Source organism: Molothrus aeneus, chromosome 3 (assembly GCF_037042795.1).
Source record: "Molothrus aeneus isolate 106 chromosome 3, BPBGC_Maene_1.0, whole genome shotgun sequence".
NCBI classification, from domain to species: Eukaryota; Metazoa; Chordata; class Aves; order Passeriformes; family Icteridae; genus Molothrus; species Molothrus aeneus.
Genome location: NC_089648.1, coordinates 50,775,222 through 50,798,016, shown reverse-complemented (window position 1 = coordinate 50,798,016; position 22,795 = coordinate 50,775,222). Strand labels below are relative to the sequence as shown.

The 22,795-nt window shown below is 34.7% G+C and overlaps 1 protein-coding gene across 2 annotated transcripts in view; it reads right to left on the bottom strand.

Annotated features, from left to right (window-relative positions):
• VTA1 (vesicle trafficking 1) overlaps positions 1 to 22,795 on the bottom strand; it is a 38,101-nt gene that overhangs the window by 8,153 nt on the left and 7,153 nt on the right. The window contains exons 2-7 of one of the 2 annotated variants that reach the window (XM_066546897.1): positions 15,721 to 15,815; positions 12,587 to 12,714; positions 11,860 to 11,935; positions 8,386 to 8,497; positions 1,641 to 1,817; positions 1,132 to 1,212 (exon numbers count right to left, since the gene is read on the bottom strand). In XM_066546897.1, coding sequence (XP_066402994.1) covers positions 1,132 to 1,212; positions 1,641 to 1,817; positions 8,386 to 8,497; positions 11,860 to 11,935; positions 12,587 to 12,714; positions 15,721 to 15,815 — 669 coding nt within the window. The remainder of the gene's footprint in view (positions 1 to 1,131; positions 1,213 to 1,640; positions 1,818 to 8,385; positions 8,498 to 11,859; positions 11,936 to 12,586; positions 12,715 to 15,720; positions 15,816 to 22,795) is intronic. The other variant, XM_066546898.1, reaches the window with a different exon arrangement.

The window sequence follows — 22,795 nt, the reverse complement described above, 5'->3', positions numbered from 1 at the left end:
TTTTAACAGAGTCTTCAACATAATAAAGTAACTAAGTATCTCTAAGTTATAAAATACAAGAACATACCTATCTAAACTTTGTAGTCATAACAGGCAATGTTTTACTGTGGTTAGTACTAGAACTTAACATAGCAATTACATATAATATTGTACACTAATGAGAGTATATCCTGATGAGGATAAACTGTAGGCCTCCAAGACCTCCTCCTCATTCAACATCCACATTATATTGCCAAAAAAAATCTGATTATTCCAAACAGATGTAATTTATGGAGGTTTTTTACACTTTTTTCTCTTTTCCATGGACAGAAAAATTCTTAAAAATAGTTAACTCTGTGTCCATATGTACTCATGTACCATATGTACATGAGTGTTCAAATGAAAATCTAGGATGATTCCAGCTTTATTGTCAGTTACTACTCTTCCACAAGCCATGATTTCCCCAGGGTTAGCCCTTATGTGTACACTTCAAAGCATGGGATATGCAAGCAGACATAAAATACATATATATTATGTATGATATAGGTTATCAGTGATTTCAACATCAAAGACAAATGACATCCTGGAAGATAAAAGCTTTGATTAAATGGTACATCAAAATAACATCATTAGCAGTACCTTACAAATTGATTGTTTCATTTAGCACAAGTGCTACTTCCAGTCAGGAAGCACACACTATTATTCTGCACAAAACTGCAACTTGAATGTTTTATGAATTATTTTGTGAAATTAATAAGTAACTTACATGCTGACCCTGTAGAATAAATTTCAAGTAAAGGGAATGTATATTAATTACAATAAATACAATTTGGCAAGGCTATCAGGAATATAGGCTTTGCAAAGTATATTAGAACCTCACCTGAGAAGCAACAACATAAATAATAAAAAACCTTAGGCAATGCTAGCTCATTAGTTCAAAGCAGTCAGACAGACAACACTATTTTGTAGCAGCTTTCAGAAACTACTAAAATCTTAGCAACACAATGCTTAGATGCTGTCCACTCTTTTTAAAATTCTGGAATAGCGTTCAGATAATAGTGACAATATTTCTCAAACTTCTTCCTTCAGTGCAGGAGAGACACAGAGGACACAGTATGTCCACCTACAACAATACAAATGCCACAAGCTTACCTGTAGACTGAGCACTGTAAAGGGAAGGATCAACCAGAGGAATATTCTGAGGAGCAGGCTGAATGGTGTTACTTGTCACTCCTGCAAATCAATGCAAAAAAAGGACTTTGATTATTTTTACTTATTGAGTTTAAAAGTAAGCAAAAAATCAGAACAGATGAAGCGTTCTTGTACCTGTGTTCACATTTTAGGTACACTCATTTGTTTTGATCGAAAACTGTATTTTTGCAACACGTCCAGAACATACCAGACTATCATGAAGTTATTTCTGCAACATCTGCTGTCTAGGAACATACATATATTCTGTAAAAGTGCTCCAAACTATGATATACATATTTCAAGAAAACATTAAAAAATATTTCCAATGGCATTTTTACGATTTTAGCTTATGAAGATGCTTTTGCCACACAATAATGTGTTATTTTACTTTCTATGTGATGGACTAGAATTTGGGCAAAAATTCATCTCCCATTGAAGGCATGGATTTCTCAGGTGTGATTTGGAGATACCTGTGTTATGAGGTACTTCAGCTGGAGTGTTGGCAGGTGCATGGGCACCTGGTGGTATATGTATGCCAGTGTAATTACTAGTTGGTATGTTGTTAGCTTCATATGTAGATGATGATGATGATGGAGCTGTTCCACTGTGGACAGAAGATGACCCCGCTTCTTCCCTTTCAGCATCTGCTAAAACAATACAAAATAGGAATTACTGCAACTACTATGCATAAACACTTTAAATCTTTGGCTTTCCTTAACACCTCCTTTCAAATTTTTATTGCTAAAAAAATTGCCACCACACAGTGGGACATAAAACATCAACCCAAACCACATAGGGTTGATTTGAAAAGGTAAAATGCAACATACCATACAACAAAGATCTAGACACTCACATACTTTCAAAGATCTCTTCTGTTCAACTTGAGGAATCATTTAGTTACTTGTCTGAATATAAGCTATCTGTCTCATTAGAACAATTTGTTATACCTTTGTATTCTGCATCCATAGAAGTGGAACAAGTTATTACAAATAGGCAGTAATCTACATTTTAACATATACATGAACCAGAATATGGAAAAAAGTATTTGCCTTACAAACTCTGCATAAAAGGCTAGACAGTGCCAATTCGTTTACCCCAAATCAAACCACAAATAAATAAGAACCAAGAGGAACTTTGGGAAAGTAATACCAAACAAGAAACTGAATGCAGCTTAGCCAAGTCATAATTACATCTAGAACAGTTAGAGTACATAATGATCTGCAAGAATAAGGTTCAATATATCCCACAGCATGTACAAAGAATATACATATTTTTCAATCTAGTCATGTTCTTAAGGTTCTGATTTACTTTATTTAGTACTGATTTAAAGGCTAAGGATCCAGTCAATTCAGAATAAATGGTTGATTCCTGCTCCTTCATTTGAATTAAGTTCAATTAAAAAAAAAACTGATTTTCATTTACTGTGTATGCATTCACCTGTATCAATAATGTCAGATAGAACAGGCAGTTTTGGGAATTGCTTATTTAACAGCCAGTGCTTGAAAGGGAACAAAGAAATAAGGGAGGACAAAACCTGTATGTGTGTAGAGCTAGCAAAAGAGATCCACATTGATCTTCAGTTACACAAGACTATGAGTTATGCAAACACTTCTGCTGCTTAATAATTAAATGGTCTGCTATTAAAAATATTACTATTATAAATACCTGAATTGTTTCCTATGGAAGTTCTTCTACCTCCCAGAAAAAAATTCACATGCTATCTTTAGGAAAAATATTAAAATACCTTCTAATTTACAATACAATTTACTAATAAAAAGGCTATAGAGCAGAGTAAAATAAAGTATTGTTGTTAGAGCATTTTTAGTGGACTTTAATAAATACACACTGGTTTATGGCACAATTTCTAACACATGCAAATGAACACCTGAAAAGTTTCGGGAAGACAAAAAACATCTTAAGGTGCCAGATTTTTCTTTTGCTGTATTTTTTGTTAGTAACTCATACTGCAATATTGTGTGGCTAACATGTGTGGAAATAAAATTAAATGTCTGAAACTGGCAAAAAGAAGATGAGATTCAAGAGTAAACATTGCATATGCTGTCTTTTAAATAATAATGTAATGATAGGAAACTACTGTTTGAATGCTGTATTTTTCACTGGTTTTGGTGTCAACTAAAAAAAAATACAAAACAGTTTCAGAAAAAATAATGAACAAAACCAGAGGCTTACTTTACATAAAATGAATTAGTTACACACAACACTCATCAGGCCATCTGAAGGGGAGGCTGCGAAACATTACTTGCAACACTGTTACCAATTATTTACAGCTTGGGCAAATTGTAGCCATAAAGTTGGAGTTTCCAAGTTGAGGGTCTGCTTGAAGCCTAGGATTTTGGGAAAGCTGTTGTAAAAACTACTAAGCAACTGTTGAGCATGAGGCAGTGAGAGAAAATGTGCTTCCACTGTGCTTACTATCTCAGCTATGAGAAATTACCTGTAAATTCATGCCCATATTTAAGCTGTAAATGCATTTATTCCTTTATTCTGCTCCTTGCAGCTTCCTGTTGCCCTAATCTGGTTCTCAAGGCACATTCTGATTTCCTTCTCTGCACTAGGATTACATATCCCATATCGGCAACCCTTTGCCACATACTTGTGTCCCTCTTGCACTGCCCCAATTTTCTCTCCAAGCCATTCCCAGTTTCAGCTTCCAGCTTCCTCACTGCACAGTTCAGGGTCTCTACTAACTCCTGTAACAGTGCAATGCTGTGCCCAACACTGGCCAAAGAGGACATGAACTCAAAGGGTTAAAGGCTGGCAATGTTAAAAACAACCAAAAAAAGTGTTAGAAGTGCTAACCACCAGTAATAACAGTGCCTGCAAGAGGCAAAATCACAAATGAGCAATCTGCTTTTTAATCAGGTTTATGTATCCAAAGATTAAGCTCAACTGTTTGATTTACTCATTGTGCAACTGGATAATGTTAAAACTGTATTAAACATAAAAGTAGTTTTGTTTAAGTTAACTCTCCTTAGTCTTTAAAGTACCCAAATATCATAAAAGCATTGTAACTATTCTTTCAGCAAAGCAAATATTTAAAATATTCTTTATCAAAGACTAAAGTATTAGAAACATTTTAAAATATCCACTCTCTGTATTTGTGAATAGTTTTTAACAGTAGTGCCAGATAGAAGTATTTCAGGTTGCTATAAAAGAACATTTAAGTCAACAGAGGTTTTAAATTCTATGGTTAGAATGTCCAAAACATAATTGAAAAAAAAAATCTTTTCCAGGGAATGAGAAAGAATGCTACAAAATTAGAAAATTATTTCCTCATGCAGCAGTAATAACCTAGAATTCAAAGTTCCTTACAGTTAAAAAAATTCCTTGAAAATGCTGAAACTAGGCTGTGAAACAGTGACACAATTGTTTTACATTTCATTTCAGCTCCAGCTGAGTTTTTTGTCTTGGAACCTCATCAGCTTTTTTGCTTGAATCCCAGCATAAAGAATTCACGAGCTCTTTAAATTTTCTGCAGAGCTACAGTATACCCAGACCACCTGTTTGTGTTTTTTAAAATTATTTATTTACTGAAGGCAAGATTTTGTGAAATCATCAGTGCAGCCCCACAACCAACCATCCAAAGATACTTTTACATAAACAGAGGATTCTCAAGGCTTCATGGCATTCCCTTTTCTAGTGTAAGCAAGCATCAAGCATGACTTAATTTCAGCAGCTCAGTGCACTAAATATAAAATTAGTAAAATTTTTTTTAAGGAGTCCAAACTCCTCCAGTTCTCTGGACTCCTGTTTTTCATGACTTCAGATAATTATAATCAATATAAATTTTTTTCTTTGTCTCATTCTGCTGAGTTGTTTCTGTTTTGCTTGAGATGTTGCCAAAAGATTCACAATGTAAGGTTCTATTTGAACACTGCTTTTAAAAAACAAACCAACCATGTATTTTTTTCCACGACATTGAGAAAAGAACTCAAAAATCCATCAACTTTTCCCACACTGTTCTTTTTACTAGTTGGAACTATTATGGTTTACTGAAATTCTGAAATGGAAATGTAGCCTACATATTATATATTGCAATAAAGGTGATTAAATTGAATGTATTTACTATGGCTATAGTATGGCTATTTAGGAACTTTTTTCTATTTCCATTTTTTTTTCCATTAGTGTAAAACCTTGTTGGATGACCTAGGGCTAGTGCTAAGTAACCTTTATGTGTATGCTAGGACTTGTATTCCAACTGCATTAATAAATTAAGCATGTCTTTTAAGGCTTCCATGGTGGCATCCTGACAAAAACATCCATAAATCCAACAGCAGAACTGCATAAAGCATGCCTATGTACTGTAAAAACATCTCCAAGAGTTACAGTATGGTTTTCAAGAATCACAAAAACAACAAAAAAAAAACACTTTGGAAAAAAATGGTAATTTGTTAAGCTACAGAGACCTAGTTTCACTCTGTTTAAACAGACTTTTTCCACATGCGAGGGGAGGAAGAAAATGAGCAAGCAGAAAGGAATGGGGAAGGTCCAGTCATACATTCAAACAATACTGCTTTTCTTCTTATGATGCACAAAGAGGAACTGAAACTCTTTTGTACTGATTCTTCTCATAAAAATTAATTTGCATAAAATTTTTGTCTTGATTATGTGAGACATTATGGACACCTACACCATGGAGCTAACCATAAAAAATAAACACCAATATGTATTTTTTATTCAATTTCTTAGAAAATTAGGAATGGGAGAAATAATCTCTCTACATGAAATACAATTCAACAACAAAATAAACAAACAAAAAACATATTGTCAAGTTACAGATCTTGCAGGCTCCCTGTCAAAAAGGATGTTAAAATTTTGATTTGCTCAGCATTTGTGTCCCTTTTAACATGCATGTAAGACATAATCTGGTAATGAAAGCAAAAGTCTTCACCAATTCCCATTACCACCTGTAATGAACTGCAATGTATACCAAGAATTTGAGGAAAGCCTGAATTCTGCTTTCCTTCCTACAACAGTTTCTTTTGTAGCCTTGAGCAAGTCAGTTACTTCTGTGCATTAATAAAAATGAAGAAAGAGCCTATTTGTTGCTCTATTGAGAAATAATTAGCTTCTACAAGTTGCACGCATGGATTTTTAGCAAAAGTTTTGTAATGTTTACTTAGAAATTCTATTTTTGCACTTGTTTAAAATTCATAGATCGCTTCACATACTCAGGTCAGCTTTACCACACTATGAACCAGACCACTAAAAGAGCACTTATTTAAAGCTGAAAATATTTAACTGAACTATTCATTACATTCAATATAACAAGAGATTTTTCTCTCACGTGTTGCTTTCTCCATTAAATCATTACTCTGCTGTAATTTGACAAAGATCAAGTGATGTTTGCAGCTGGAGTTGCATCATAAGTATCTCTGGCTACAGATGCATGGACAGATAAGGAAACTGCCTCGGAGAAGATGGTATGTTGAAGAAGAAATTAGTTTGCTAATGCTTCAATTCAAATACAGCTGTGCCTATACAGGAGCACATTTCAGTGGGTAAGATACCCATGCCAGTGTTTAAGTATGTAGGGTGCCTTTAGGTTAGGAAAACATAATAACAAGAACAAACAAGTAGCTTGGATATAAAACTACCATACTCGGTATTTGCTCACAAATATTTGAATTTACTTGTGTTGCAGTGTTCCTGGAGCACTAATATATAAATAGTATTTTATCCAGGAAATTGCAAATAAATTATATTTGGCACCCAGGCTCTTAGACACTATAAAGATAATAACAAACTGAAATAGATGTTCAGTTCACATTCTCCTTAAAAAAAATCATGATCATATCCTTTTTTTTTTTTTTAATGTAACACTGTCCAGGATATATAAATGACAATGTGGAGATGCATCAAAATGTGATGCATGATGAAAAGACATGAGAACCAGAGAAGAAACTAGTTTGCTAATGTTTTGACATGTTTAAAACAAAAGTACTAAGTAGAAAATTACAAGCCTACTCATAATTTATTTTTAAAAGCAATATTTATATTACTTTATATTTATTTATATTTCGTATGTGTGCACAAGTATAAATACACTGGTCATCTATATTTATATATACAATCAGAAAACTTCATGTAGCCACCCCTCTAAGGTGGCTCTACAGGTCAGATAAATACTCTACAAGGTAGATCTTTCCCTTTCACACTGTAGATTTGTTTATTGACCCTTTTAATTTGGAAAAATTTGTTTTACTAAATCTAAGATTAAGAAATAAATTAGCATCAACTGAATTGACAAGCCACAAAGTCTCACGTGCCAGCTCAGAAGAAAATTACAAACTATTTGATGGTCTCAGTTGCTCCACTAGGTATGTGAAGAATGATATACAGAGGTTGTCATTGTGCAGAATTAGTCTGTTTTAATCTGCATAGTGAAAATATCCATTCCAATACATCTTATCTCATAAAAGATCAACCTTTGAAATTTGTATTCAATCTGCACTGAGGAGAAAAGTAAAGAAACTGGTCACTACCAAAACCAATGAAACTGATCATGATGTAAAGCAAAACAACTTGTTCTGACACACATTCAGTTTGGTTAAGTGGATGTCCTTGGAAATCATCTCCTTAACTGTTAGATAAAGTGGGAACCTCAAGGAATCCTGTACAGGGAGCTCAGGTAGCCAGGGGAAGCAAGGAAAAGGAGGAGGAGTGAGAAAGAGGCAGAAATCCAACTCAGTAAGAGTAGACCATAAACCTGTTTTGAAACTGACATTATTACACAGGGAGGAAGAATTCGTCTCACAAGCAGGTCTTTGCTCTGAAGTTGAATTCACTTGCCATCAGTCCACTTTTAACTCCTACTTAACTTCTGAGAGAGGATAAACTGGCAAAGGGATCACAACTTTACAGAACAGATTTAAAAGAGGAACTGTGGTTAATGTTAAAGAAATGTATGGTTTTGGCCTGAAGCTGACAATACCTTCTTAGAGAGTAGCTGTATTCAAAATAATAATCTCCACAACAAGAAAAAGAATATTTTATTAAATAAGTCAATCACACAGTAAGGTCCAATAAAAACAACAGCAGGAGAAGCTGAAAAGAAGGCAGCTCATTGTGAATAGAACATCAAGCTGGGAAGCTGTGCTTCCTGAGGGGTGCTCCCTAAAGAACTGTGCATACCACCACTTCACCTTAGCACAGCCTTCCTCTCTCTTAAAAAAAAAAAAAGGAAACACATACCAAAACTCTCTCCCTCCATTCCAATGGGGCCAGGCTGAGGAGTCTCTCCATTCTTTAAGCAGTTATGAATGTATGCTGCCTTCCACCTGGCGTACTTCCTGTGCTGGGCGTTCTGGGGGAGGGAAAAGGCCAGCCATTTTAACCACTCAGTTCTGCAAATTAATGCATTCAAAGCAGAAATACAAACATCTTTTCCACTTCCTCTGCTGTCATTTGATACCCTTTTAAAGATAAACATGTAAAATTAATAGGTGAATTACAAAAAATAATTAAAATAACAGCTCTAACAAGATCTCAGCATGAAAGGAAAATGTGGAGATCTTCAATTAGAGCAGCATATGAGGAAAAGGAAATAAATGATACCAAGAAAAACTAGTATGAAAGACATAGCACTGTGTAGTAATTACTGAAATGAAATAATGAAGAAAGCTTCCTATCTCCATAAACTTTGATGATTATTTACTTTAGATTTAAATACTTGAAACTTTAAATGCTACTGCTGAGTATCAGAAATATGGAATTTCCTCTAATTATATTATTTAAAAATTTAAAATTTAATTTAAAAGCATGAACACAGAAAAGCTGATGTAACTGCAGAATAATGTGATTTGTTTGTAATATTCTATGGCATTAAGATTTTCCATTTTGTTTTTTAAAATATACTTTACTGTTCCTAAGTACAACTTAAGCATGTCAAAACATGAAAGGAAGATAGGCCACTTTGTATCTCCTGGGCAGTTACAATAGTGTTTAATCCAGGAAGAGCTGTCAATTGATGCAAGAAATATTAAACTGATTATGCAAATCAAATGTTTTGCCAACAGTTGCATGGGAAACAACCAGTTCTGACAGTTATGAGGTAACATAAATCAAGGATCAAGGCTGAATATAAGTGTTAGAAATGTGGGAGGATGAGTGGAATAATTTGCCCAAATGAACAATGCAGGGTGGGAGACCGCAGTTCACACCAATGCCAAAATTTTAAAAATTAATTTTTTATTTTAAAAAATTAAAAATGAATTTGAAAATTAAATCCAAAGTTTCTAAGAAATTAATAAACTGAAATTCAATACTGTACTTCACAAAGCCTATTGAACTGTCATCTAGAACAGGGTAGAGAGACACAATACAAAAGGTATCTCCAGCAAGCTCCCTGGCTCATATTTAATACATTGTATCACCCAGGATGCTCACACAGTCCAAGAGAAAGATCTGGTCTTCATTTTTGAAAACAAGATGTTCTCCAGAAAAAAAGCCTATTCTGATGACATATTTATTAAAATGCATTCACTCTACCTCAAAAAGGTAAAGTACAATTGGAAAACATAGCTCTCTGTTAAACTTTGTTTTAATAATCATTTCTGGTCAGTCAATGTTACAGATTAAATTCCTTCATTTTTAACAAACACTCTAGAAGCCACAAAATGCAGAAAACACATACCCAGAGTATGCTACTTTTAGGAAAGATTATTATGCAATATTTAAGAGCGTGTACATCTCCCCCCTATTCTAATATGGTGATTATTTATTGACAAAGTGTGAAGATGCAGCTGTATCAGGTGTCCATCCCAGGTGCTGGCAACTCAGCATAGCAGGAGTGGTGTCTGTGAGGACAGGCCAGGGCTGCCCCACACTGGATAAAAAAGCCCCAGTGAGGCCACCCTGGGGCACAGCTGAGGCCCTTGGCTATCTGGTGGTGCCCTTGGGAGAGCATGTTTAAGGACAGGCCAAGCACTGCCAACCCTGGCACCAAGATGATGGATGGAGAGAGGAGAATGGAACAAAGTGTTTGATGTCTGTCCTGCATCCCGACTGCAAAGCTTATTGTTCCAGAACTGAGAAGTGAAATGCTGTTGGTTTGGTCTGTTTTTAACATGCACTGCTGCCCCCTTTCAGAAGGCTGCCCTATTGAATGAATGCTGCTCCTGAGGTAAATGAAAAGAATGCTGCTATTGCTACTGCTCTGATCTAAGCTGTGTCTTGTAAAACCAAACCTCCCAGAAAATCCTTTTGCCTAGTTCTAATATGGAGATAGAGAACAACCACTCTTCACCTGTGACACAATCCCTTCATACTACCCAATAGTCAATCACTTGCCATTAAAAACATACATATTATGCTCAATACCCATTTTCTGATTCTAGGTGTCAAATATCTGCTTTCTATGCCTTCTGCTGTTGCTTTAAAAGCCTTTTCATAATTGATAGTCCACATATGAAGGCAATTTTAACTATCTATTGAAAAAATAGGCAGGTGGTCTGAATACAGATGTCATGCTCTATAAGCAGGTGTCAGCTGAATTCAACTTAGGCTGAAAAAAACTTCTGCAAAAGTCTAAGACAAGTCAAGTCATACTTCTCCATCATCCCTTTACATAAGAATGGATAAATAAACTGTTGAAATGTAATGATTCTATACAGAGGAGCAAATATTTTCTGTATTTCTTGTACACTCTACCATCAGTATTCTCCAATTAAACAAAATGAGAGAATTCTGCTTCTTTCCAATTACAAAGCATTTCTGTCCTTTCAGCATCAACAACAAAAAACCCCAACACACAACAGAAAATGTACCACTGCTAGCATTCTGCACTGACATTTGTAACAATTTCTTCCATCTTCAAAGCAGGATTGCTTCAGGTACTCTGAGGAGTCAATTGATCAGTGCACTGTCCTGTGCACTGGATTCCGACAGACTAAGATGGTTTTTTTTCAGTCCAATTCAATGTGCAAATATGCATTCACTCTCTGGCTCTAGGAAATGTTATTACTGGATCTAGTAAAGGATGTCAGGGCACAGAGCAGACAGTTTTAAGAGAACACATCAAAAAGCAAACTTATTTGTGCCTCTCAATAAGATGAGTATTTTGATAGAGTCTCAGGCTAGGGAAGATGGAGAATCTTGCAAGAACTCTTCACCAAGAACTTCTCTTGGGTAAAACCTATCTTTAGTATCTACACTTACATCCTATAGTATTCCAGAAGTGCATCACTATTAAGACCATGCCTTACCTTCTTTCCAATATTTACAAATGAAAGTAGTCACAACAACTGCATTTTAAACTGAGCAAGTACAACTGCACTTTAGGCACACTTACCAGATTGGGGATTTACATACAGGATGCCACGCCTGTGAATTTCAAGCAGGACATGGAAAAAAGTGAAGGTGCTAGGAACCTTGCATTACTTTTTCCCCTATAAGCATTCCCACTTGCTCAATGAAATGCTATATGTCCCACAGTAAAAATTAAACTTTGAGTTTCTAATTGGTACTTGTCATGAAGCATTTTCTAACAGATGTCTAGTATTTCTATATAAATCTACAATTTATTTGAAATACTTAGCATGATTCTTTATGGCTTTCTAAGAAGTATTTGGCTACACTGTTCTTTGAAATTCATATTCACGATGTATAAAAGTGATGTCCGTGCTTGGAAAAGCAATCAGATAATACACTCATATACCTGACACTTACCTCTTCAGAGAGCTCCCCAAATACTGTTAGAACATCTATCAGGAGACTTGCAGTATAAAAGGACTTTATCATGTTTCTGCAAAAAAAGAAAGCATTTTTCTAACTTGGCAATGTCACTCTCTCAGAATCACATTTTATGCATTGTAATCTTAGATCATACTGGCTTATTTCAAGCCAAACATCGCTTTTTTTTCTCTTTTAATCTGATGTTACAGAAGGTGCTTCACAACATTTAAATCTAGCAATATTGATTAGTCTCCTAACTACTATGCAGAAAATATTCAGCATTTTTTAAAACTGGTTACATGTTCTGCACTTAGTTTCTAGCTTGGAATTTGTAGGACATCAGAAATCCTGTATTAGCTTAGAAAAATACATGAACATGCCATAGTAATTGCTGTAAACCAAATCATATAATGGATCATCACAACTATTCTACTATCACTGGTCAATAGAAACTATAACATGCTTGATAAAATAAAGCACAGTATTAGCATGTGGTTTTAGAAGGCTTGCCAGTAGGTAAGCAACTCCCTAAGGAATATAAAGAGGAGGATACCAGTTAATGTGCGATGCTAGAGACCTATTAAGTAGTAACAAATTGGGTTTTCCAGAAGAGAAAAGAATGTATTAAATCTCAATTCTTGCTTCCATTCAAATTAAAGAGTTTGGATATTCACATTCCCTGACCAGTATCTTCAGATAAGAAAAAAAGATTTTCACCTACTTATGAAATTGCCCAGCTCTGTCTTCATTGTCTGCATACAAAAACATTTTCAAGGCATAATTCTCCACATGAGCAGAGCCCACAATTTCCTGAGTAATTGCTTCATTATCACCAAATTGCTTTTTCATCTGAAAAATGTTGGAAAAATACATTAATTACTTTATTAGACCTTAGCAATTCTGCAAACACAGAAAGAACTGGCTGATTTACACAAAGTCAAGTACAATTTAAAAAGAAACAACTTATACTTTGTTTTACAAATCTGCAGCTTCTAACATAACAAATGCTAAAAGCAGCATGTGAAAGAGAACGCACATTCTTGGGGAGAGAGAAATATTACGAATAAGTAGCTCTGAATCTTCAGTCACAAAATGCTTAGAGTAACCACCAACACCCCAATATCTTCTTCACCAAGGTTAAAAATAAACACAAAAAATAAACTACAATGTCATGAAGGAACAGCAACAGATATTTTTCCCCTTAGCATCTTAAAGACCCAGCACTCTGAAGCTTGTGTCAAGATTCAACACAGTTCAACTGGTAAAGTAATGCATGCTTTATAAAGGTGCAGTAGATCAGAGTCATCATGTATCTCCTCTTGTGAGGTTATTTCACTGCAGTTCATTACATCTTTCAAAGTATCTGAGCTCTGCCTTGACCTGCCTGGTGACCTATGGATTTACTGGAATTTTCAGTGTAAGCACAGTATTTCAATTCAAAGAACTCTTTTCAAAGATGTTAGACTACCAGAATCCTCAGGTTTCCTAATAAAAATCAGTAAAGCACACAACCCTCTAACAGTTACAACAGGTGGATTTACAGCTTCTGAATAGGCTTACTGTTTGCACATAAGGAAATCTCAGGTTATCCTTAGAGAACAAAAACAGGAACACTGCATGATACTAACCTGCAGCCTTTATTTTGCCAAAAGATTTAAAAACAATCTCTGAATGGCAGTTATTTTTCACTGTGCGTGCGAAGAAAATTTTAATCATGCAGGCAGTATTTCCATAATTTTTAGATTGCTGCCAACTTTCTAAGACACAGAATGTTGCCAGAAATGTGACTTCATTTCAGTAGTTAAATATAAGCTTTCCAAATAGAATTTTAAATTTAAAGGCTTTAATCAAACTACTCTATGTAGTTTTCAAAAAGTATTTGTTTTACAAAGTGTAATTTTCTTGTGAAAGTACCAAAATTCGTGTGTTCAAATGAAACATTCAAAAGACACTGAAGCTAACTCAGGAAGAAAACTGTTTGTATACACATATATTTCCCTAACCTATCTGTATACATCACTCTCAGAAAAGAACTGATTACTATACTTGATCTGATGCTCAATTACTTCAAACACACAACTGACACTTACATACACTTCTAAAAGTACTAAAGTTAACCAAGCTGTATACTGTTGAAATTATGCTTCACACAATCTATGATTCAATATAGCAGTATTGGTGTTTTAAACATCGATACAAAATTTCAAACTAAAACTCAAGGCATTTAGGCTTAATCTTAAAAAAAAATTAAACCGCACCCCTCTGCGCCCCCTGGTGGTTATGGGCAGACTCAAAACAGCAGTTCCTAAATTACGGCAGGAGCTTTTCCATAAAACCCCAATTTCTTAGCCCCAAAACCACTCTATCAGACTTGACTAGGAGTGCTCTCTCCATCCTTCACCCACCCGGATACATAGAAGAATACTCAATACCTTTGCATAAGTTGTCACCCAGACAATCTTACCAGTAACCAAAAGGTGAAACTATAGATTTTTGATGCTTTTTTACTCTTTTCAATTTTGAAACAGAAGGGGTAACTGAACGCTGCAGATAAACTGCTGCAGTACCACAAGTAACCCAGCAAATCCCAACATTTCTTAGGAAACGAACAGCAAAATCCTTTTGAGTTTTAATCTCACTTCTCCTGCTATCTCTCTCTCCCTTTGAACACAAATCCCTGTCCTATTTAAAGATGTCAAAATCTGAGTAAATAACACACCAAGAAATCACTGTACACTGAATTTTCCATTGCAAAAAATCAGTGATAAAAAAGCAAGAAGTACAAGTTATGAAAAAAAAGACAAATGGTTCATGTTTCAATTTTTTTCTGAAGAATCACAGAATGGTTTAGATTGGAAAAGACCTGAAGGGTCATCTAGTTCCAACTCCCCTGCTGTGAGCAGGGATGCCATTCACTAGAAGAGGTTGCTCAGGACCTATCCAACCTGGCCTTGAATACTTCTGTGGGCAAGTGATCCACCTTTCATAAGTGAAGGCTGTTAATACTAGTTCCACACAATCTCTTCAGGCACTGCTAGACTTTGGATGGAATCACCAGTACTGAACAAAAAAAGAACTGCTGCTTCATTTTTCAACACTACTTTCTGCTTCCAAATGAGCGCTTAGACCTTAAAATCAACAAACTTCTTCCTTCGAGAACACTGAAAACTACAGGGTATGAACATAAACAACTCCTGGAACTTTAACTGACCATCTGTACCACAACTTTACTTTTCTTAAACTCTCTTCTACTTAAGGCTTTCAATTAGTATCAGGTCCACTTAGAAGAGCATGGCATAGCTATCCCTTACCCACACAGAATAGACTGTGTTTACAAGATTTTATAAAATAAAATCTTCAATCTCTAACACAGGATACAATCAGAAGTATCTTTATCTTTTAAACAGTATTTTTAAAAACTCCCTGGATACAACAGTTTAGGTTAGAGATTTCAAAAGCATCCCAGGACTAGGCTATTAAGTCCTACAGCAGTGAAAATAACTGTACAGACTTCAAGGAATCAAAGGTAAATTAATTTTAAAAAGTCTTCTAGAACACCTGCATTAACTTCCTAATGAATTAAGATTTTTCATGAGAACATGTATAAATAAATCATTTCAATTTATGCTGTCTACACAAAATCGTATGGCAAAATTTCAATTCCGTTTGTGCATGCATACGCACATAGAGCTTTATCTCCTTCCACCCTTCTGCAATTTATTACATACAACTGAAGTTCATGCACTATGCTTGCATGCAGAATAGCTGCAGAGAAGAGACAGTATTTCCAGAAATTTAAATAAAAATTAATTAATATTATGATAATTTTTGGGGAAAGCAATAAATTCTACTTACAGCTTCCAATTGATCCATAAGTTTGGATAAAAATTTACGGCATTCTGGCGTTTTACTATCAATCTTCATCCCTGTCTGCATTGCATACAAACGACCTTGAAATGATACAAAACACACAAAAAACACGGCAAGTCATTATCTGAAGCAGAACTCTTAAGCAAACAATGCAATGCCCCCCAACATACATGAAGGTCAAACTCATCATTTAACCATATACTGACTCCAATAGGAGTGAGCAGTGACAGCAAAATGTAAGGTTTGGCCTTGCAGAGATACTAGGAGATAGTTTGGGGAGATTTACATTTTATTTCCCCCAATGACTATTCCTACTCATTTTAAACTGATGTTTGTACCGCTGTAATGCAGTATCAAGTGCTTTTATAAACTACCACAACCTCACTTCCAACTCACCCAAATAGGAACTTGGAAGTTATTTGAGAGAGTGCATGGGTATGAATGGAACTTCATGTAGCAGGAGCCAGTTATCCTTAAAAGCCTTGAGCAAATGGTACTAAGCACCTACTATCTCCATGTATATGCATACATAGCATCAAACACTGATCTTTACACAAACCTGATCTTTACATCAGGCAAGACAGACTTTATCAAACTTCCCCTCCAAGTAGAGTTGCCAGTTTTTAGTAAGATCTTGAACATGAATGAATAACATCTTCTGATTAATAATTATCTTTTTACTACCAAAAGACTGTGAGTTTTAGATTTGCATATGGCAGAACTTTATAGGCTTCATGAAACTGTGAGCTAACATGAGCAAGCATTATTTGCTAGGATTAACACACGTGGAGAAGGGAAAATAGCCAGAAACATTCAGTAATCAAATGCAGAACATTTCCCACAAAAAAAAATTCCTCTCTCACTTCTGACTGTTAAGGGAGTCCTACAAAACACTTTCAAATGCAGAATTTAAGAATCAAAAGCCATAACTCCACCAAATATTGTCCTGAGGTAGTTATTATGGAATACCCCATGTCCTTCTTGCAAGCAATCCTAACTTGCCTCACAGCTTTAGCATCTTGCTCCTCCCAAGCACCTCTTCATACACTAGAGAGAATCTTTTCCCTTCAAATTACCTCAGTAAACATGAATATAACACAATTGCTATCACATTGCACTTATCCTGATGTTTGCTGCAGAAGAAAACATTTTATACTCACAAGCTTGTCTGCCTTTTCCATCTATTAGCAATTTGTCTAATAAAATTCAATCTCTTTCTACAAAACTTAGATTCTGCTGGTGAGTGCCATAATTTAACTAAGTTTTCTTGGATTTTTAAAGTAGTATTTTCTATTTTATATACAACTGAGTGTTCAAAGCAGACTAAGCACACATTCCTTATTTGGGACTGCAAAGCTCACTTATTTTTGAATGATGAAGCTGTTGGGTTGCCTAACCATTTAAAGACGCTCTCCCTGAAAAACAAAATACTTGTGCTCTCCAGTGCCTCTCTATTTTTACTATTACAATGTATAGAAGGATCTAGCATATTCGTATTCAAGTTTTCAATAAAGAACAACCAAGTGAAAGTCCGAACAAAACTGAAGGAATTAGTAAAAACTTAAGAACAACTACAATACTTGAACATAACAAATGGAAGAATTTCTATGTGGGTTTCATCAAGTGACACATTACTACTAAGCTAATTACTGATAAGGTTACTCTTAAGCCCACCTAATTTACATTCAGGATGCTGACATGTTGATGTTAAACATTACAAAACTAGCACATGCAAGGTTGAAATTAGATTTCAAAGACAGTCAAACACAGAGAGAGACAGAATTGCATCTAAGGCATTAAAATTAATATTAAAAGCAGTCATCAATTAAAATACCATCATCACATGACAAGGAGCTAATTTGCAGTCTTCAATTAAAGTGATTTTAAAGTACATAATTGATTGTAAGCTCCCCTGAACCCATTTCATGGTATAATTTGACAATATAAAACTTAAGAATTAACGTAAGGTTGCTAAACCTATGAACCATCTTGATCACTTATTTCTTTTTGATGAATGTCAAGATCAGATATTTTCAGAGGCAAATAAATTAATTTTAGACTGATACGCATTAGAGTGACAAATTCAAAATACATTTGTTCATTATGGGATATAGATTTACCTTACTTGCTGAAGTATGCATCTTCAGATCTCGTCCATAATTCATTTACATAGAAAGAACTCTGTTTCCATATAAAGGGACCTTGAAAATGTCTTTAGCCTTGATCAGTTTAAAAATTAAAAGATCTTCTACATTGTAACTGTTACTCTTGTGTTATCTGTATGTAGGGTTTTCCACTCTCATTCCAAATGCATCCATTTAAATTGTGAAAGCCAGATAATTTTTCCTTCACTAATATCCCAAGGGTTGTATTTACTTGACTGAGACATCTGTACGCTCTGTATAAAGCCCTAAAAAACCAGCCTTCTCCCCTCTTAGGATTTCAACAGCTGAGAAAGACTTTAAGACTCCTTCAGGCACTCCAATGAACAAATGCAGAACAACTCTTGAACACACAAAAATAACATGTCAGAGAACAATAGTTACAGAAACAAGAAAAACGTTTTTCTTGTCCATATATAAGTTTACACTGTGGGCGACACCAAGCAATCCTCCCCACCAACACCTTCCTCCTAACAGGATTCTAGGACCAAGGTACCCAAGGCTCCTAGGTTGCTAAAATCAAAGTACTATTATCCAAAGCACAGACTGTCAAGAAAGAGTGAAGGTGCTCTTGCAGCAGCAGCTCTAAGATGCCAGGAACAGAGACATCCTAGAGACAGACTATTAATGTCACCTGAGATAAGATTAAACGTGTTCCACCTGTCACAGCAGTTACCCTTCTGTGCCACACAACTGACCACAGTAGACAGTTACCACATCCAGCCATCAAGTCACAATTTGTATCACTGCCTATAGAAATTAAGATTTCCTGAATGATCTCATGAACTAGCAAAGGGTCAAAGCACACTTAAGTTACCCTAACAAGAGAGTATACTGTGATCTTAAAAAGCTTTTGGAGTCTGGAATTTTTGCATACTCACTTCTTCACATAGATTTATATGTTTGAAAGAAGGACTAACCTGTCCAGAGACAGGCCTCTGATGAGGCCATCGTTGAGATAAAGGCAAAAGCTATTCCTTTTTTGTCAAGCAAGTGGTGATCAAGAAAGAGCACGATGTCTGTGAAAACAACTATTGACAGAGCATCACTACCTAGAGGCATGCAGAGCCAAGAGGTAGTCTTGGCTCAATGCTATTGATAAAACACTGATAAAACCTGATTGCAATGAAAGATGACAGAACCTTCACGTCAGGAAATGCAAAACAGACACAACCAGTCAAAATCTCCACAAACATCAGTTTCAGTTGATGAACTGAAGAAACAGAAGAAAAGTACACTCTACCAGTTTGAATCTCATCAGTGACACACAGAATGTTGATAAGTATGTTTAGGTACACTTACTGCTTTACTCAGTGCTGCTCTAGTCAAAAGTAAAACTTTCGGATTGAAAACCTCTACCATTAAACTTACCAAACAAACAGAAGGTGAAATAGTTGAAAAACCGAATGAACTAGAGATTTCTAGGAAAAAAAACCAAAATTGGAAGAGGAGGAAATAAATCGGTATTTATCTTGAAAGACAATACTGAAATAAATTTAATAACCTTTTAATGTTTTAAAATTTTAGTTTTGACTATGATAAGCAATATGGGAGTGAATCTGAAAACAGTAAGCAATCCTTTGCCTTACTGCTGACAACAGGAAAAAGCGTCTGCTAGTTATACTTTTTCCATTTTTGAGTATTACTATATCATATTCATAAGGAAAAGAAATTAATTTATTTCCAAATGCAAGTTTTTCCACATCTGTGTCTTCTGTTGTCCTCACTGCTCTAATTTTGAAATGTCCCAAGTATTTTACAAGAAGGCTATCTGTAAGACTGTGCTGGTTTTATCACTACTACCTTTGCCAGTTAAGGTGTTCTCTTGCATATCTTTTGTGCATGCTTGATCACACAAGTATTACTTATTGTAAAAACACACGTTTTTACAACTGAAAAATATGTTTTCACCTAGTGAAGTAAATCTATTAATGTCCTTTTCCTGCCTAACTTGCAGCAAACAGACAAATGCATCTCATTACTAAATTTTCAGCAGCAAGAGCAAAACATACCTTTCCTTTGTGAATATAATCAGACAAATTTTAAACTAGCAATTAATGGTCAAAGAACTCTCCTCCATATTTACACTGACAAGTAATCTCAGTAGCAAATAACTCATGAGTGAGAGGTCAAAAGTTTATCACCTCCAGGATCTCCACTAAGAAAGTCAACATGAGTTCAGTTGCCCCCTTTCCCCACATCCAAAAGAAAACAAATTATTTACATTCCATTAAATACAGCTGTTCTGATTTCTGTTATATTGCAAAAACAATAGACAGTATTATTACTATGTTTGCTAAATCACAAAACTTTTGCTTCAATGGAAGTGGTTCAATTTCTAATAGGTGGAAAGTAATCTCCTGAACAGTATAGATGCCACAAAAGAAATCCTCACAGTGTTATGTATTACAAATGCATTGGTTTACCTTATAGAATACAACACTTGAAAGGCCATTTTACATCAAAATCATTCTGGCTTTCTCTTCAGAACTTCTCTAAAAATTGAACAAAATGTTTAAAGTGCATGTCCCTAATGACCAGTGACACACTCTTAAAACTAAAGAACTTGACTTAGAGGAGGCATTTGTTTAGGAACTTCTAATAAAAGAAAATCCTCTGTGAACAGCCAAGCTTCTGAAAATGTTGATGTAAAAGAAAACTAAAACCATACAATGTAGCTGCAAAAATTTTCAAGTTTCAAAGCCTAAATGTATATGAAGAATGTAGACAATCTTGGAATTAAGTAAGCAAGACCTGTATTTTTTATCTCTCTTCACTATTTATGATTAAGATCTGGAATATCTGGGATCAAACAGATGAATGAACTTATTCCTCCTTTTTGTTTTATGCACTCAGTTTTATAATAGATACAACTATTTTCTGCCCCTCTCTATTCAAACTAAGTAGCAAGAAAGACTTTTATGTGGCCAACAAAGTAGTACTGTATGTGCAGAAATTAAAGTACTAAGGAGGTAAAGGAGGCTAGAGAGAACTAATGTTTAAATATTAAATAACATCAGAAGTAGAACTAAAGTCACTTGTAATTTCACACACAAAGACACAACTGTTTTGCCAATTATTAACTAAGAGAGTTTGCTCAGAGTTTGTAGACAGGACATTTATCTTCAAATTCATAAAGACTTGGCAAGTAATCATTCTCACAAAAATGTTTTGCCAAGACAACTACAAAATATACATCTTGATTTGCTGCCCTTAATCTTTGTTCAGTAAATACTAAGTGTGGGTGTGCTGGCTGGAATTATACAGTGAGTTTTACAGAAACTTCTCTGCCTTTATTTATGTCACGTAATACCATGTTATTTTTCCTTTGCTAATACATAGCACAATTTCAGAGCAAGTATTTTGTCTCTAGTATGTGCCAGACATTCATTCCTCATACACAGTAAGTTACTCCAGATTTATGTTTGGATAACAACTGAAACTCCCCTCACTCCCATTTTAAACTAAATTTGTGCCAAGTAAAAAATACCAGAGAACAAAAGTTCCAGCCAGCAAGCATGCACAATAGGTTTATTCTCTATCTTCTAAATTCTGTCCTACTACCCATCTTTCTTTTTCCTGGCCTAACAGGATCAAAAGATTACACTTCTTTTTTCCTGTGTGCATTTAATTATCTAGCATAGAAAATAAATTATTAGCAACTGAAATATTTTTGACATTTGATAGTAAGAAACTGACATAAAATAGTAACAAATAACATTGCAATAAATTTTAGTAATATTTTGATTCTGATTAAGGGATGAAAGCTTTACCAGGCCGTAATTTATTACTCATTCATATTCTACATCCCTTTGTCAAACCACTGACAGAAAAACGTTTGTTAAATGCTTGGTACAGGAATCCAACAGCTGGAATACAAATGTGGGAAGCAAAGGGCACAAAGACATTAAATCGGATTCTACTCAAATCCAAAACTACTGGAAACATTTTCATATAAAAATGTTCTTGCTCTCATAAACATTAGTGTGTCATATTTCAATCATGTAATTTCTGCATGCAGGTAATAAATATATTTCTACATGGCTGAGTCCAAGCTGTCTGAATTCAAGGACTTTTACAAATAGATTGAACATACTGACAAACAAACTTGGAAGGTCTTACACTGTCTCTTCATTACATGATGCCAAAGGAAACTTGCAAAAGACAAGACGTTAGGCGAGCAGCATCAACTGAAAATCTAAAACATTCCAGAGAAACCAAATTACTTTCAAATACTTATTTTCAAGTAAAATTATCTTAAAGAAACCTGCAAGAAAAAAAATATATAATGCAAAAGGGGAGGAAATGAAGACTAAAAAAATATAATTAAGAAACTCAAAAGAAGATAGCATCATGACCCTCTTGCCTCACAGATTCTTTTACAGTATTTTAAATCTTACTGAAGAAAATGAGCGGGTAACAGTATAGTATGCTACATGCCAGACAAATTTTATTAAGTCAAAATGATCTCAAATGCCTCTTAAACTTCTGAAAGTAAGGACTCAAGTAAGTCCCCTTACAATTAATAATAATAATAATAATAATAATAATAATAATAATAATAATAATAATAATAATAATAATAATAGAATGTTATAGACAAGCTAAATAGGCAAAACAAAATTTCCAATGACAAACATGACTGGTAACTATTAAGGTTAGATAACAAAACAAATAACATAGCAATACCTACTATGAATCTCAGGAAATAATTGTATTCCACATTACCACACTTCTGTGTGGTTTAAGGACTTATTTTGGTCTTGTAAAATTTGAGCAAGAGTTATAAGTACAATTCATAAACCTCTTAGCTTTCCTACAATATTTAAACTATGCATATTTTTAAAAGCTGGTCTCTACAGTTAAATAAAGAAAATAAAGCATTTCCAAATAAAACA